The 14,049-nt window shown below is 35.2% G+C and overlaps 1 protein-coding gene across 1 annotated transcript in view; it reads right to left on the reverse strand.

The window, feature by feature from the left end:
- Window positions 1-5,329: 5,329 nt before the first annotated feature.
- Window positions 5,330-14,049, reverse strand: part of LOC149802653 (uncharacterized) — a 94,899-nt gene continuing 86,179 nt past the window's right edge. Inside the window, exon 11 of the mRNA XM_089952014.1 lies at window positions 5,330-9,139. Within this exon, the coding sequence (XP_089808140.1) occupies window positions 8,896-9,139 (244 nt within the window). The 3' untranslated portion in view covers window positions 5,330-8,895. The remainder of the gene's footprint in view (window positions 9,140-14,049) is intronic.

Consider the following 14,049-nt stretch of genomic DNA (forward strand, 5'->3'; position numbering starts at 1 on the left):
AATATAGGAGTCTAAATGTTAGGTTCTCACTTTATCAGTAATGTGTTTTGAGATAATTTAATTGCAATGAAGTTAATACAGGTTGTTGATGAACTCATCTATATTACATGGATACTGTATTAGAGGTTACCACACCTTATGTATATCATTCAGTTATCTCCCTTACACCAGTCATAACATTTTAAGGAAATAAAATCTCACATTTTCAGTAACTGGTTATGAAAATAAAGAGAAGATTTGTGAAGTATTATATTAGCCCTCTATCTTGATGCAAATGTAAGTAGAAGCAATTTAATAATTTCTCACAGTAAAGTTTACAAGTTTGAAAACTGATAAGGTATCTTCTGTTTGGATCTGAGATAAGTTTCTCTCTATCTTATGCCAATTATTATTAAATTCTTATGTAGAAGAAATATACTTTATATGTATCTATATTATCTAAATTATTCACCCTTTCATATTAGATGGAAATGAACACAACTTCACTTGAAATTTGGGTACCTGTAAGGGATGTTATAGCACAGTTGCCATTGGGCTGTCCTTGGACCGGTTGGGCCCTGCCCCATATATTTGTCCAAGGTAAGGTCATCAAACTTTCACTTCTCATTTTCAGCATTGCTGATTTTGCCTCCTTTAATTCCTTTATCATAAGCTACCTCTCCCTTTTAGATAAACACTTTCCTCCTGTTTTTAACTCCATTTGATGTGCTATACTTAGTGTTTATATTTGGCATTTTTCTGTATTTTATTCCCCTAAGTTCACCCCCCAATCCAACATAACCACTTAGAGGCTGTGATTTACTATATTTGGTGACTGATTGGCTTATTGAAACAATTTTGTTCACATTACAAAGGAGGAAAGCTTACTATTTGTGTTACAATGAGGATGGGTAGGTGGACCTTTGTGTGAGGACTGGTGGTTAGTGACTTCTTGTATCTGCAGATAGTGTAATGTGGTCAAAGCTTATACTTTATAATAAGATTGGGTCATGTCCACCTGTCTCTGATGTTAAGTTCTGCACCTACCAAACAAATATAAATTCCTTTCTTTTAGGTGAATTGTACATTTTGAAATAGGACAGGTACATACTATTTGGTACATTGACCTTTGACCTAGTTATTACATAATATGACATAATGTGATTTATCCCATATCACCTATGTGAAGTTCAATAAGTGCTGATAGGAATAAGATACAAGTCATAGTTGAAAGAATTCATTTTATTTCAAAAGATGATTTTGATGGTGAAGCAAAAGTATGAAAACAATAGTTCAAACAGCTCAATGACATTTCTATACACATTCATATAAGACATAGGTTAGTACCTCATCAAATTGTTTTTCACAAGTGAGACTAAGTATATTTGTTACTTATACAGTCCCGAACTATTTCACAGATTATTGGAAAAATTAAGGTTTGCTATAGGTATAACGGTACCAATTACGCAAGTCCAGGTGGGCGGAGCTTAAGGTGTATGGAACATTGTATTCAGAATTAAAGAACAACACTAGCTGTGATTGGTGCATTATGTAAGAGTTGTACTTTCTGTTTGGCTTAAAAAAATGTTGAGCCTCTTGGCAACATGTGAGTTTGTGTTAATTTCTATCTAGATCATATTTTGTATTTTTTATGATTTTTTTAAAATATGGTACACATGGCTGAAAATGTGCTTGTTGTGACTAGATAACTCTTACCCCTGTCTAGTTCCAGTAGAGTTATCTCTCTTAAATGCATTGGAGTACCTGGTTATGTCATTGTCAAATTGACAATCTAGCATTGTTCTATATGACAGTGTGTGACATGCATGCCCAAGTAGGGCAGAAAGTATATTTATTTCACAAAACATTAGCATTGAGGTATATGGAAAAACAATTGGTACCGTGATACCTAAAGGAAAGAATAGCCTCACAGTGTATCCATAGAAACGCATACATGTGGGCGGCATTTATGAACTATACTAGTTTGATGTAGGAAAACAAATGTGTACTGAACAGTTTTGGTCAAATATTGAAAGTTCTTTAAGAATAAAATGTATGAAATCTTCAGAAAATAGCACAAGTTGGCTTTGGATGGGGACTTTTGATAACTATAGCTATGATAGATATAGGCTTGTGTTACCTGATGCCTTTATGTATGTGCTGTTACCTCCTAGATTGGAATGCATGCAACAAAATAAGTTATGTAAACATAATATAATTGATTTTGGCCAAATATTGTTTATTTTACCTGCAAAAGATGAAAAATCATGTGTACAAAAACAGCTATCTTGTTCTTGTAAGGCATGCCATAAACCAGGATAGAGAACACTCTAAGTAAACTTGTAGATAGATCACTTGTACCATGTGGGATGTTCTGGCATGAGTAATTTTTAGGTAATTTATTAAGGATATGGTATTTATTCCCACTTTGATTAGAATTGTCCTGCTCTAATTGTCCTTTTTTTTTACACTTTCCTGCTTTGAAATTGTTCATGTAGTTAGTTCAGTTCTCTTGCATTCCCTTTTGTTGAAGTATCAGTGAATACCAACAAACAAGAACAGTTTCCTTAAGTCAGCATTTGCCATTGGCACTTGTATAAGCCCAATTATAATCTACTATTGACTTTCAATTAATCCTATTTCTTTGTGTCAAGCTGCTCTTGTGGAATTTCCATGTTTGGTCCAACATTACAGAATGATAACCATTTTAGTCACACAGTGCGTATTCATTCCATTCAAATCCACACTGTTCTTGAAACTTTGCATCTCATCGCAAGAATCCAAATTGGCATAAGATGACATCTGCATGGTTATGGAAGGCTGCACTCTACATGCTGGCATTGTAGAAAATATGAACTATGTGAAATGAAAGAGCTGTGTCATCTTAGAAATTAAAATTACACGACTCTTGAGGTCTCCACTAAATATAGGAGTCTAAATGTTAGGTTCTCACTTTATCAGTAATGTGTTTTGAGATAATTTAATTGCAATGAAGTTAATACAGGTTGTTGATGAACTCATCTATATTACATGGATACTGTATTAGAGGTTACCACACCTTATGTATATCATTCAGTTATCTCCCTTACACCAGTCATAACATTTTAAGGAAATAAAATCTCACATTTTCAGTAACTGGTTATGAAAATAAAGAGAAGATTTGTGAAGTATTATATTAGCCCTCTATCTTGATGCAAATGTAAGTAGAAGCAATTTAATAATTTCTCACAGTAAAGTTTACAAGTTTGAAAACTGATAAGGTATCTTCTGTTTGGATCTGAGATAAGTTTCTCTCTATCTTATGCCAATTATTATTAAATTCTTATGTAGAAGAAATATACTTTATATGTATCTATATTATCTAAATTATTCACCCTTTCATATTAGATGGAAATGAACACAACTTCACTTGAAATTTGGGTACCTGTAAGGGATGTTATAGCACAGTTGCCATTGGGCTGTCCTTGGACCAGTTGGGCCCTGCCCCATATATTTGTCCAAGGTAAGGTCATCAAACTTTCACTTCTCATTTTCAGCATTGCTGATTTTGCCTCCTTTAATTCCTTTATCATAAGCTACCTCTCCCTTTTAGATAAACACTTTCCTCCTGTTTTTAACTCCATTTGATGTGCTATACTTAGTGTTTATATTTGGCATTTTTCTGTATTTTATTCCCCTAAGTTCACCCCCCAATCCAACATAACCACTTAGAGGCTGTGATTTACTATATTTGGTGACTGATTGGCTTATTGAAACAATTTTGTTCACATTACAAAGGAGGAAAGCTTACTATTTGTGTTACAATGAGGATGGGTAGGTGGACCTTTGTGTGAGGACTGGTGGTTAGTGACTTCTTGTATCTGCAGATAGTGTAATGTGGTCAAAGCTTATACTTTATAATAAGATTGGGTCATGTCCACCTGTCTCTGATGTTAAGTTCTGCACCTACCAAACAAATATAAATTCCTTTCTTTTAGGTGAATTGTACATTTTGAAATAGGACAGGTACATACTATTTGGTACATTGACCTTTGACCTAGTTATTACATAATATGACATAATGTGATTTATCCCATATCACCTATGTGAAGTTCAATAAGTGCTGATAGGAATAAGATACAAGTCATAGTTGAAAGAATTCATTTTATTTCAAAAGATGATTTTGATGGTGAAGCAAAAGTATGAAAACAATAGTTCAAACAGCTCAATGACATTTCTATACACATTCATATAAGACATAGGTTAGTACCTCATCAAATTGTTTTTCACAAGTGAGACTAAGTATATTTGTTACTTATACAGTCCCGAACTATTTCACAGATTATTGGAAAAATTAAGGTTTGCTATAGGTATAACGGTACCAATTGCGCAAGTCCAGGTGGGCGGAGCTTAAGGTGTATGGAACATTGTATTCAGAATTAAAGAACAACACTAGCTGTGATTGGTGCATTATGTAAGAGTTGTACTTTCTGTTTGGCTTAAAAAAATGTTGAGCCTCTTGGCAACATGTGAGTTTGTGTTAATTTCTATCTAGATCATATTTTGTATTTTTTATGATTTTTTTAAAATATGGTACACATGGCTGAAAATGTGCTTGTTGTGACTAGATAACTCTTACCCCTGTCTAGTTCCAGTAGAGTTATCTCTCTTAAATGCAATGGAGTACCTGGTTATGTCATTGTCAAATTGACAATCTAGCATTGTTCTATATGACAGTGTGTGACATGCATGCCCAAGTAGGACAGAAAGTATATTTATTTCACAAAACATTAGCATTGAGGTATATGGAAAAACAATTGGTACCGTGATACCTTAACTTCAACTAGACCATGGGATGAATGTGTTTATGAAGTTTCATGGTAATCTTGGAAATAGTTTAGAAGAAGTAGTTTTAATAAACTTGTGATTTTGGATGGATGACAGTGTATATACAACAGGCCCTTGCATAACCCCATCTGGTCTATGACCAGTAGAGCTACCTCTGCATTATAAATTGGTTCTTGTGGGATCTGGGCATATAAAAATGAAGGCATGGCACATGTGCATCTTAAAAAAAAAAAAAAAAAAAGTACATCCTAAAAGAAATTATATTTCATCTTTCAAGTACATGTTCAATGAGGTAATTAACATCAATGCAAACAAAATGTACAATGCCAACAGTATGGCATAAGTCAACAATAACATAAAATAATCAACAAAGAGACTTTGCATAAATTAATTAATTTGTTGCATGATTGTAGGTATAAGAGCAGGTGGAACTATATCATGACAATAGAAAAAACTTTCATCTCAAAAGCATTAAAAAGGCTATTATCTTCCAACCAGGCATAATTAAATGTAGTCTGATTAATAGGTTTTAAAGCATTTTTATTTTCTGATTACTAGATTCCAAAGCATTTCAATGACAAAAATCACTTTATGTCTGATCACATCTCAAATTCAATCATGCCCTCAGTAATAATATAAATGACTTTATTTAAAGAGGATAACACAATTATCTGAAGAACTAATCTACCATGAGGCCCTCAAAGGAACTTATTTACATACACATGCACACATATAAACACACATGCATACCTATATGTAATATCACTTACATACATAGACATATTATATCTACTATCTTTCCTTTCACCATGTGGATACTTGTCCATACATACTGAACCCACATAGTCACTTAGTCAATATACATGCAATATGCAATTAATGACAAAAAATCTGAGTAGTCTATTTAATGATGCCCAGAGGCATTTATTAATACAAATACCGTAGTTTTCATTCTTATTTTAACTGCATCTATGAAGCCACTGGATATACTGGGTTTGGAAGAAGGAAATAGAGTGCGCATTTCAAATCTCAAATGGAATAATATTCCAGAGCAAATTTCCAGAGTACTGAAAACTTCTTTTGAATAATTCCTTATTTGGTTTGGGAATTTAAATTGTTTGGAAGAATGGAGTGCAGGTGGGGAGTATTACCAGGTAGCCTATACTGGAATAGTGACTCAATATTCATTAGAACTATTATTGGATAACCTGCACATAAACTTTGCTTTCTGTCTGGATTGATGTTAGCCCAAATGCTGTTTTTAAGATGTACTACCTTTTCTATGTTTTCATCATTTGAATGACCCCATATTGTAATACAGTAATCTAAATAGGGTTGTCTGTCACTGCTACAAAATAGTCTTCTATGCCTTTCTGGGAGAAAATGTCTTATCCTACTGAGAAGCCATAAACTTGAATAATTTTTTTTACTGATATGTTTGATATGTTCAGTCCATGATAGGTTATTATCTACCACAACATCAAGTAGTCTATAATGAGAGACCATTTACAAATTTTTATCCTTCCATGTCAGACAAAGTTAATCACTATCAAGATTTGTCCTATTTTGCTGTGTTGAGATATTTAGTTTTACCAGTATTTACCACCATGCCATTGCATGTGCACCAGTTGTCCAGTTTGTTTAGGGCATTCTGTAAAGGAATGTTGAGTTCATGCTTTGTGTTTTTGGATGTCTGATAATGCTGTGTCATTTGCATAGTGATCTGTTGATGAAACTGAATCCCCTAGTAAAACTGGTAGGTCATTAATGAATAATATAAATACTAATGGACCTAGAATTGAGCCTTGTGGTACTCCACATGTAATTGTTCCTGGTTCAGACAGAATATTATTTATTTAAACATGTTGTGTTCTCTCACTGAACCATCTTATTGAGTTTTCAGCACATTGGTAAATGTTCAGTTTCCTCAAAAGGATTTCATTATCCACCATGTCAAAAGCTTTCCTGAAATCTACAAATACAGATCCTATTATTCTACCTTGATCAAGTGTTTGAAGCCATTTATCAGTTAGCAAGATCAAGGCAGTCTCACATGAATGTTTCTGCCTAAAGCCTGATTGGTCAGGGTGTAACAGCAAGTGTTTGGATAAAAATGACATGATCTAGTCATGGACATGTTTTACAATCAATTTCAAAAGCCTTTATTGGTACACATGCTAAATACAGGGTACTCACCCCTTCTCAAACACATCAGTCACATGAGCTGAAACTCAATATCCATCCATTCATTCATCCACTCAGTCCTGGCATCGGAAACTACTCCATAAACTGACCTCAAGGGGTGATGGGAAGGGTTATGAGCCTTTAATATTTCAGAACTATTATTTTGTACTCATATTCAAAACTATCTGAATAAATACAAATCTTTGGCCTGCACTGAGAATAATTAACATACAAGATTACATCAAAATATATTCATCATGTCCAATACCAAAATTTGATGGATGCTAAAACTAAGGTTCAAAATATAAATTTAAGTCTGTATCTGAGTATGGGCTCAAATATATTATTCATACTCAAGGCCTTGACCCATACTTACAAGGTCACATAAGCTAAATATATTACTCATACTCAAGGCCTTGCACCATACTTACAAGGTCAAAAAAGCTAAATATATTACTCATACTCAAGGCCTTGACCCATACTTACAAGGTCACAAAGGCTAAATATATTACTCATACTCAAGACCTTGCACCATACTTACAAGGTCACAAAAGCTAAATATATTACTCATACTAAAGACCTTGCCCCATACTTAGAATAAAGTAATCATACTCAAGTCCTGGCCCCATACTGGAAATAAAACACTCATGCTCAAGTCCTGACCCCATACTTAAAATAAAGTACTCATATTCAAGTTATTCAAGTATAAATTATTCAGACTGAAGTCCTGGCCCCATACTTACAATGTCACAAAAGCAAAATATTCATATGCAAGGCCTTTCTCCATACATACAAGGTCACAAAAGCTAAATATTCAAATACAAGGCCATTCCCTATACAGACAAGGTCACGAAAGCTAAATATTCATACTCAAGTCCTGGCCCCATACTTACAAGGCCACAAAAGCTAAATAAAGTATTTATACAAAAGGTCTTGTGTCTTTCTATTAAAAACCCCACAAAACACCCAAAGATTAAAAAAATGTAATATCATACTAAATAGTTTGTCCATATTATTGATGATTATGCAGTGATATTATAGACTAACTCTGAGAAAGGTTATAAAAGATCAGAGAGCTTTAAATCTGAGGATGACTTGAGTATGTGTGCTCAGACAGTCTGGTAGCTATGAGGCCTGTCTACAGTCATTTTGCTGTCCATTTTTGATCATTTAGTTCAGTTGGCAGATGAGAAATTTAGAAATGCTACAAATAGCTTTACCATCAGTTATTGGGGTTAGGTCTTGCCCAAAAAACTTCACTGGGGATGCCATACTAACAGTTATTGGGGTTAGGTTCTGCCCAAAAAACTTTCACTGGGGATGCCATACTAACAGTTATTGGGGTTAGGTTCTGCCCAAAAAACTTCCACTGGGGATGCCATACCAACAGTTATTGGGGTTAGGTTCTGCCCAAAAAACTTCCACTGGGGATGCCATACTAACAGTTATTGGGGTTAGGTTCTGCCCAAAAAACTTCCACTGGGGATACCATACTAACAGTTATTTGGGTTAGGTCCTGCCCAAAAAACTTCACTGGGGATGCCATACTAACAGTTATTGGGGTTAGGTCCTGCCCAAAAAACTTCCCTGGGGATGCCATACTAACAGTTATTGGGGTTAGGTCCTGCCCAAAAAACTTCACTTGGGATGTCATACTAACAGTTAAAGGGCTACTTGCAATAACTTGACTTTGATCAAATATGATTTTTCTTAAGCCTTAGAACTGATTATTTATTATTGTGACCTATACCTCACTTACCACTTCCAACATTAAATGATTGAACCGTAGCTTAATCAACCTGCAAAACTGAAAATTCACTGTATAAATCAATACAAACTGTTCATAATCATTTATCCTTTGGTCAGTTTTGTCACAGTGATTAAATGATAAAGTTATTAGAATGGCTAAAATCCAACTGCCATCCCATCAGCCCTGGGGTCAGAGCCTGCCCAGTAAACTTGACTGGCAGGGTCAAAGGAAGGGTTGAATGGCCAAGGTCCTCTTGCAATCACTTGTCCACGCCCAAACAGGGACCGGCTAAACCCTCCAATTCCATTCACCTTGTGACCAAGTGTCTGAAGTTCCTCCACCACCTGAAGACAAATTCCCTCTTCCAGATTTACACAGTCAAGACTGCCTTTCATCATTCTGCAAAAGTTACAATTTAAATCTATTAATGTACTGTAATTCTTAATATCCTCTAACATCTTGGTACAAATTTAATCAATAAAACCGTAATTATACTCTGTCTTGTAAATTTTAATACTGTGAGCTCTTTTTTGCAACTGTAAATTTGGAATTCATTTTTACATAGCTGTTAAACTTACTAAATTCTTGACAGTAACTGCATGCATGCATGTGAACAAAAAGCATACTGGAAAAAAATGTGAATTTTTTCAAATATACATCACCAGCATATAAAAAATGTGACTAGTTATTCTTAATGCTGCCTGAGACGCAAAGTCTGGGAAAATAAGTGCTCACAGGCATTCAATTAAATTTTTTGTGGCAAAAATTAGTACAAGTACACTATTTGAGTTTTAAAAAAGTATAAGATGTAAAATTTGCTAATTGGATGATTACAACAAGATATCTTGTTTCTGATTAAGTCATAAACATAGCTATTTATTCACTTTGTTTTAATTCTGCCTTTCTTTCTGTCTTTCCTTTCTTTAGCTCAATCTAGTTTATATGACTACAAGGTGAAAGCTGCATATTAACAGGTATACTCTGATCAAAGTCGAAATGCAATATGCACTGATTCATATCTACTGTTGCATTATGTGCTGGCAGATCCAGTTTGTTAGGATTTGTTGGTACATTATGTGACAATAGACCTGGATCTATGTTGCTTAGTTTGATGCAACTTGTGAGTATATTTGGCAGCGGCATTGTGATACACTTCCCTATCAATAAGCTCGTTAGGGCATTTTAGGAAAATATGGTGATGACATCACAAGTTTACATCTGGATCTCCACCAAAGGTACAATCTTATTAGTTGATCTTGCTAGAAAAGTTGCATTTATCCATTACAATATAAACAATGGTGCAATAGTCCATAGTAAAAATACAGCCGATCACAGGGTGTTCTCCTCAAACTCCTGCCTCAACCCTTAACCGCTATAGACAGCCTACAGATTTCAAATCGCCAGATAGCTTACAAATGAAACTCACAAATCTTAATCCAACCCATTCTAAATCAACAGCCAAACTGAAAAGAATGACATTATATTTATATTGTTTCCACTGAATTTCCATATATTAACCTCCATAAAGGAATATGTGTACACTCAATTTTTGACCAAGTAATGAGAGTTAGGGACCGACTATTTAATGATGACATGAAGGGACTGGTTTTGCTTTATCTCAAGATACAAAAATTCCAACATAATATGAAGGATTTAAATTTTTCCCAAATCAGAGCAAGAGTACTTTTTCTCAAGCTATTTGAGGGTCACATTTTCCCCCCAAAATATAAAGCCCTTGAAAAAGTTAATGGTCTGTCCCTAATATTGCTATATCTTGCTTCAGCAACATCATTATAATGATTTTGGTTATGACAATGATAATGATGATAGCAAAATTAAATTGCAATTATGTTGTCACAAATAAGAATAGAAAATATCTGTATTATACTCCATAAGCCGAAGCTACTAATAATATACATAAGAAATTAATAAATAACACATATCTCTACAGCTGAAGATGTGCAAGACCTTAAGTAGACTGCTCAATGACAAGACATTCCATAAAGATTTTGACCTAAGGTGAGGTATTTATACACAGACAATGTAGCCCTACATCATCTGTGCACTGGAAGTAATATGTTTCTCCCATCGAAACCACTTCGCACGTGCGGCATATGATGAGCCAAACTCACTGTTTCGAAATATTGTACAATATACGTAAATCACCCTCATGTATCATTGTACACAAAAAAAAAAAAAAAATGAAACCCAAGTACATGTATTTAATAAATAAATAGATTTATACAATTCCATGACAACAATGCTTGAATGTTATATGTAAGGTACAAAGCTGTGAAACGACCTGGAAATGTGGCCTGCTAAGCCACGGCAATACGTCCCACCAGACTGAGCTGAGCTCGTTGGGATGAAAGATCTCTCAGGTAAAAACTGGAGAATGTGGACTCCATCCTATGCAATGGATAACATCACTTAGAGAACAGTTCTGGTCAAAGACGATGCTTGTGGCAACTGCTCTAACCACATCAGCCAAAATGTGTAACAAATTCATCTGCACTGTTGTTATATCGTTCTGACCTTGCTGGAGAGGTAAAAATAGGCAGATCTTAATGCAATGGTTCCGTCCTTTCAAGATACCACTTCAAAGCTCATACTTGGTCTTGTAAGTGTCCAAAGTAGAAAATGATTTCATTACAAAGGTCTGGTTACCCATGGAGCCTGTTTTTGACATTGAAAGGGGAACTGTCATAAGTGAAAATGAGACATCTTGTTGGAACTGCATATAATTCTGGTCCCCTGATAGGGCATGTATTTTGCCGATTCTGCCTGCTTTTCATTAATATGATGACAATAAAGGTCTTGTGTGAAAGGTGAGTAAATGATGCCCTTAAAAATGGTTCAAATGGTATTTTGTTCAACCAGGTTTAGCACCCAAGATAGGTTCCACATTGAGTCACAGAGCCAACATTTTTGGTTTGAATGTGTATAATCAAAGTTGGAGAGGAGGTCAGATAAATCTTTGTTTTGTCTGATATTCTCTCTTCAACGATGATGAAAGGTGTCAGCAATCATGCAGCGGTAACCTTTGATTGTACTTGGTGCTTTTTCTTGTCGAAGAGACAGATCAGGAATTAGCTATAATAAAAAATTTCAGGTATAGATGCCTGTAGAGGTATAATGTGTTCTTGTGTACACCACTGTGTAAAATTTTTCCATTTGCTTTCATGTGCTTTCAGAGTGGAGGGCCTTGTGTGACTAGTTGTGAGAACTGTTTTTATCTGAGGACCTGTTTAATATGATCCAGATGTGCAGGTTCAGTAGCTCTGGGTTTGGGTGAGACAACTGCTATCATGGTTGTCTAAGTAGATGAGGGAAAATTCTCTATTTTCTGGGGAATTTCTGTTGTGAGGTCGATGAGTTCACTGATCCATGACTTCTCCCATCTGAGCGGTGCAATTTGGATGAGGCAATACTCTGATTCTCTGGCTTTTTGTATTACCTTTGGAATCAGAGGTGTTGGAGAGTAAACATATATGTCTAGGCCATTCCAATCATAGGATAGCATGTGGACTGCCCAGAGTCAGTGCAGAGCTATGCCTTATGGCATTACCTGGAAAGTAGCAGATGAATTTAATCAAGCTATGACCACTCCGGTAGCCTAGTGGTTAGAGCGTCCGCCTTGGATGCGGGAGGTCGTGGGTTAGATCCCTGGCTGAGTCATACCAAAGACTTACAAAAATGGTACTGACAGCTTCCTCACTTGGCACTCAGCATTACTAGGTTAGTGTAAGGACTGGTAGACCTGGTGTCAGGATAATGTGACTGGGCGGAACATCATGCTACATGTCTGCGACATGATGCCCCAGTGCTAGACATCACTATAAACTGCCACACTGCAGACACCATAGCGATATGACTGAAAAATTGTTAAAGCTATGTTAAAAATCCAAATCACACACATATAATCAAGCTATGAAGCATCCAGGTAAACACCAAAATAATTCACCATACTACCTGTGATAAGTTAAGAGACAACCTGTACAGGTAAATGCAATGAAGCATGGCATCCAGATACTAAACTATATGCATTAGTAAAGAAAACTGACCTGTATGATGTCAGAGGATGGAAAGTTTTCTATAGGTCTCATGGACTTGCATGAACATAAATTAAAAAATACAGCTTGAACTTATTGTAAAGTCATATAGGCTACCTAAGTACAATTAAATGTCTAAAGACAACAAAGTGTGGTAAAATTGTAAAGACAGTACTTTGCTGACAAAGAAAGAAAGGTTGGAAATAAAGATGGAGTATATTTTCCTTAAAAGGTTAAACTCCTCTAACTAGTATCAAAGTTAATTCTGGGTTCTGCAAGGTCTCTCATGGTAAGAGTTTGCTTCTTGGCATGGACAGAAGTAGTGACAGAAATGTATGGATTGCTGCCAATCCTATACTATATCAAGGGAGCTCTCTGTCCAACTACCACCTAGGCGGGAAGATAACACACAGCTCATTAGCTAAAAGTGTTATCTAGGAGTAGTAGTTCTTCCAAGCTAATATAATTTGGTAATGTATTTAATGAAGTAATATATTGATTTTAAATGTAGATATCTGTATTTAAAATAAAAATATCTGCATTTGGAACTGAGATATCTGTTTTAATTATAAACAATACATGTGACAGAACCGGGATCTCAAACATGTTCGTTTGCAAATTTTGATCAGAAGATTGACTTCTGAACCCGTCCAGCAGGTTTTTTTTATTGCCATAAATTTTATGTTTTTCAATGGGATTAAAAAACAAAATACATGTAACCATTAAACATTATTTATAAGATACAAGTCTGAAATTATAATATGTCCATGTAACAAAGCTATAAGTTGCTTCCTACCACTGGAAGAACCCAGGTCAGCTCCAACAGATTGTCCATGGGAAGGCACTTTACTCCAATTAGCTAAATGCATGAACAATCTTTAAACTTTCTCTGGTAAGTGATCCATTTACAATCAAAATCACATAGCTGGGCCAATTTAACAAAATTTGTACATGTTGACTGCAGTTCTCTGGAATTTGTCACACTAATATATGCCTGACAAATCTGATTGGTCTTTATGACCGACCATAAAATGACCAATTGGACCATGACATTGTATGCCAACCCATTGGTGGGTCTTTATGACTTACCGTAAAATGCCCAATCAGACCATGACATTGTATATCAAACCCATTGGTGGGCATTATGACTGACTATTACACGACCAATCAGACCATGACACTGTAAATCAAACCCATTCGTGGGCATTATGATGGACTATTAAATGCCTGTTCAGACCATGACATTGTATATCAAAC

The sequence above is a fragment of the Sinohyriopsis cumingii genome, chromosome 3 (assembly GCF_028554795.1).
Source record: "Sinohyriopsis cumingii isolate HCF-2022 chromosome 3, ASM2855479v2, whole genome shotgun sequence".
NCBI lineage: Eukaryota > Metazoa > Mollusca > Bivalvia > Unionida > Unionidae > Sinohyriopsis > Sinohyriopsis cumingii.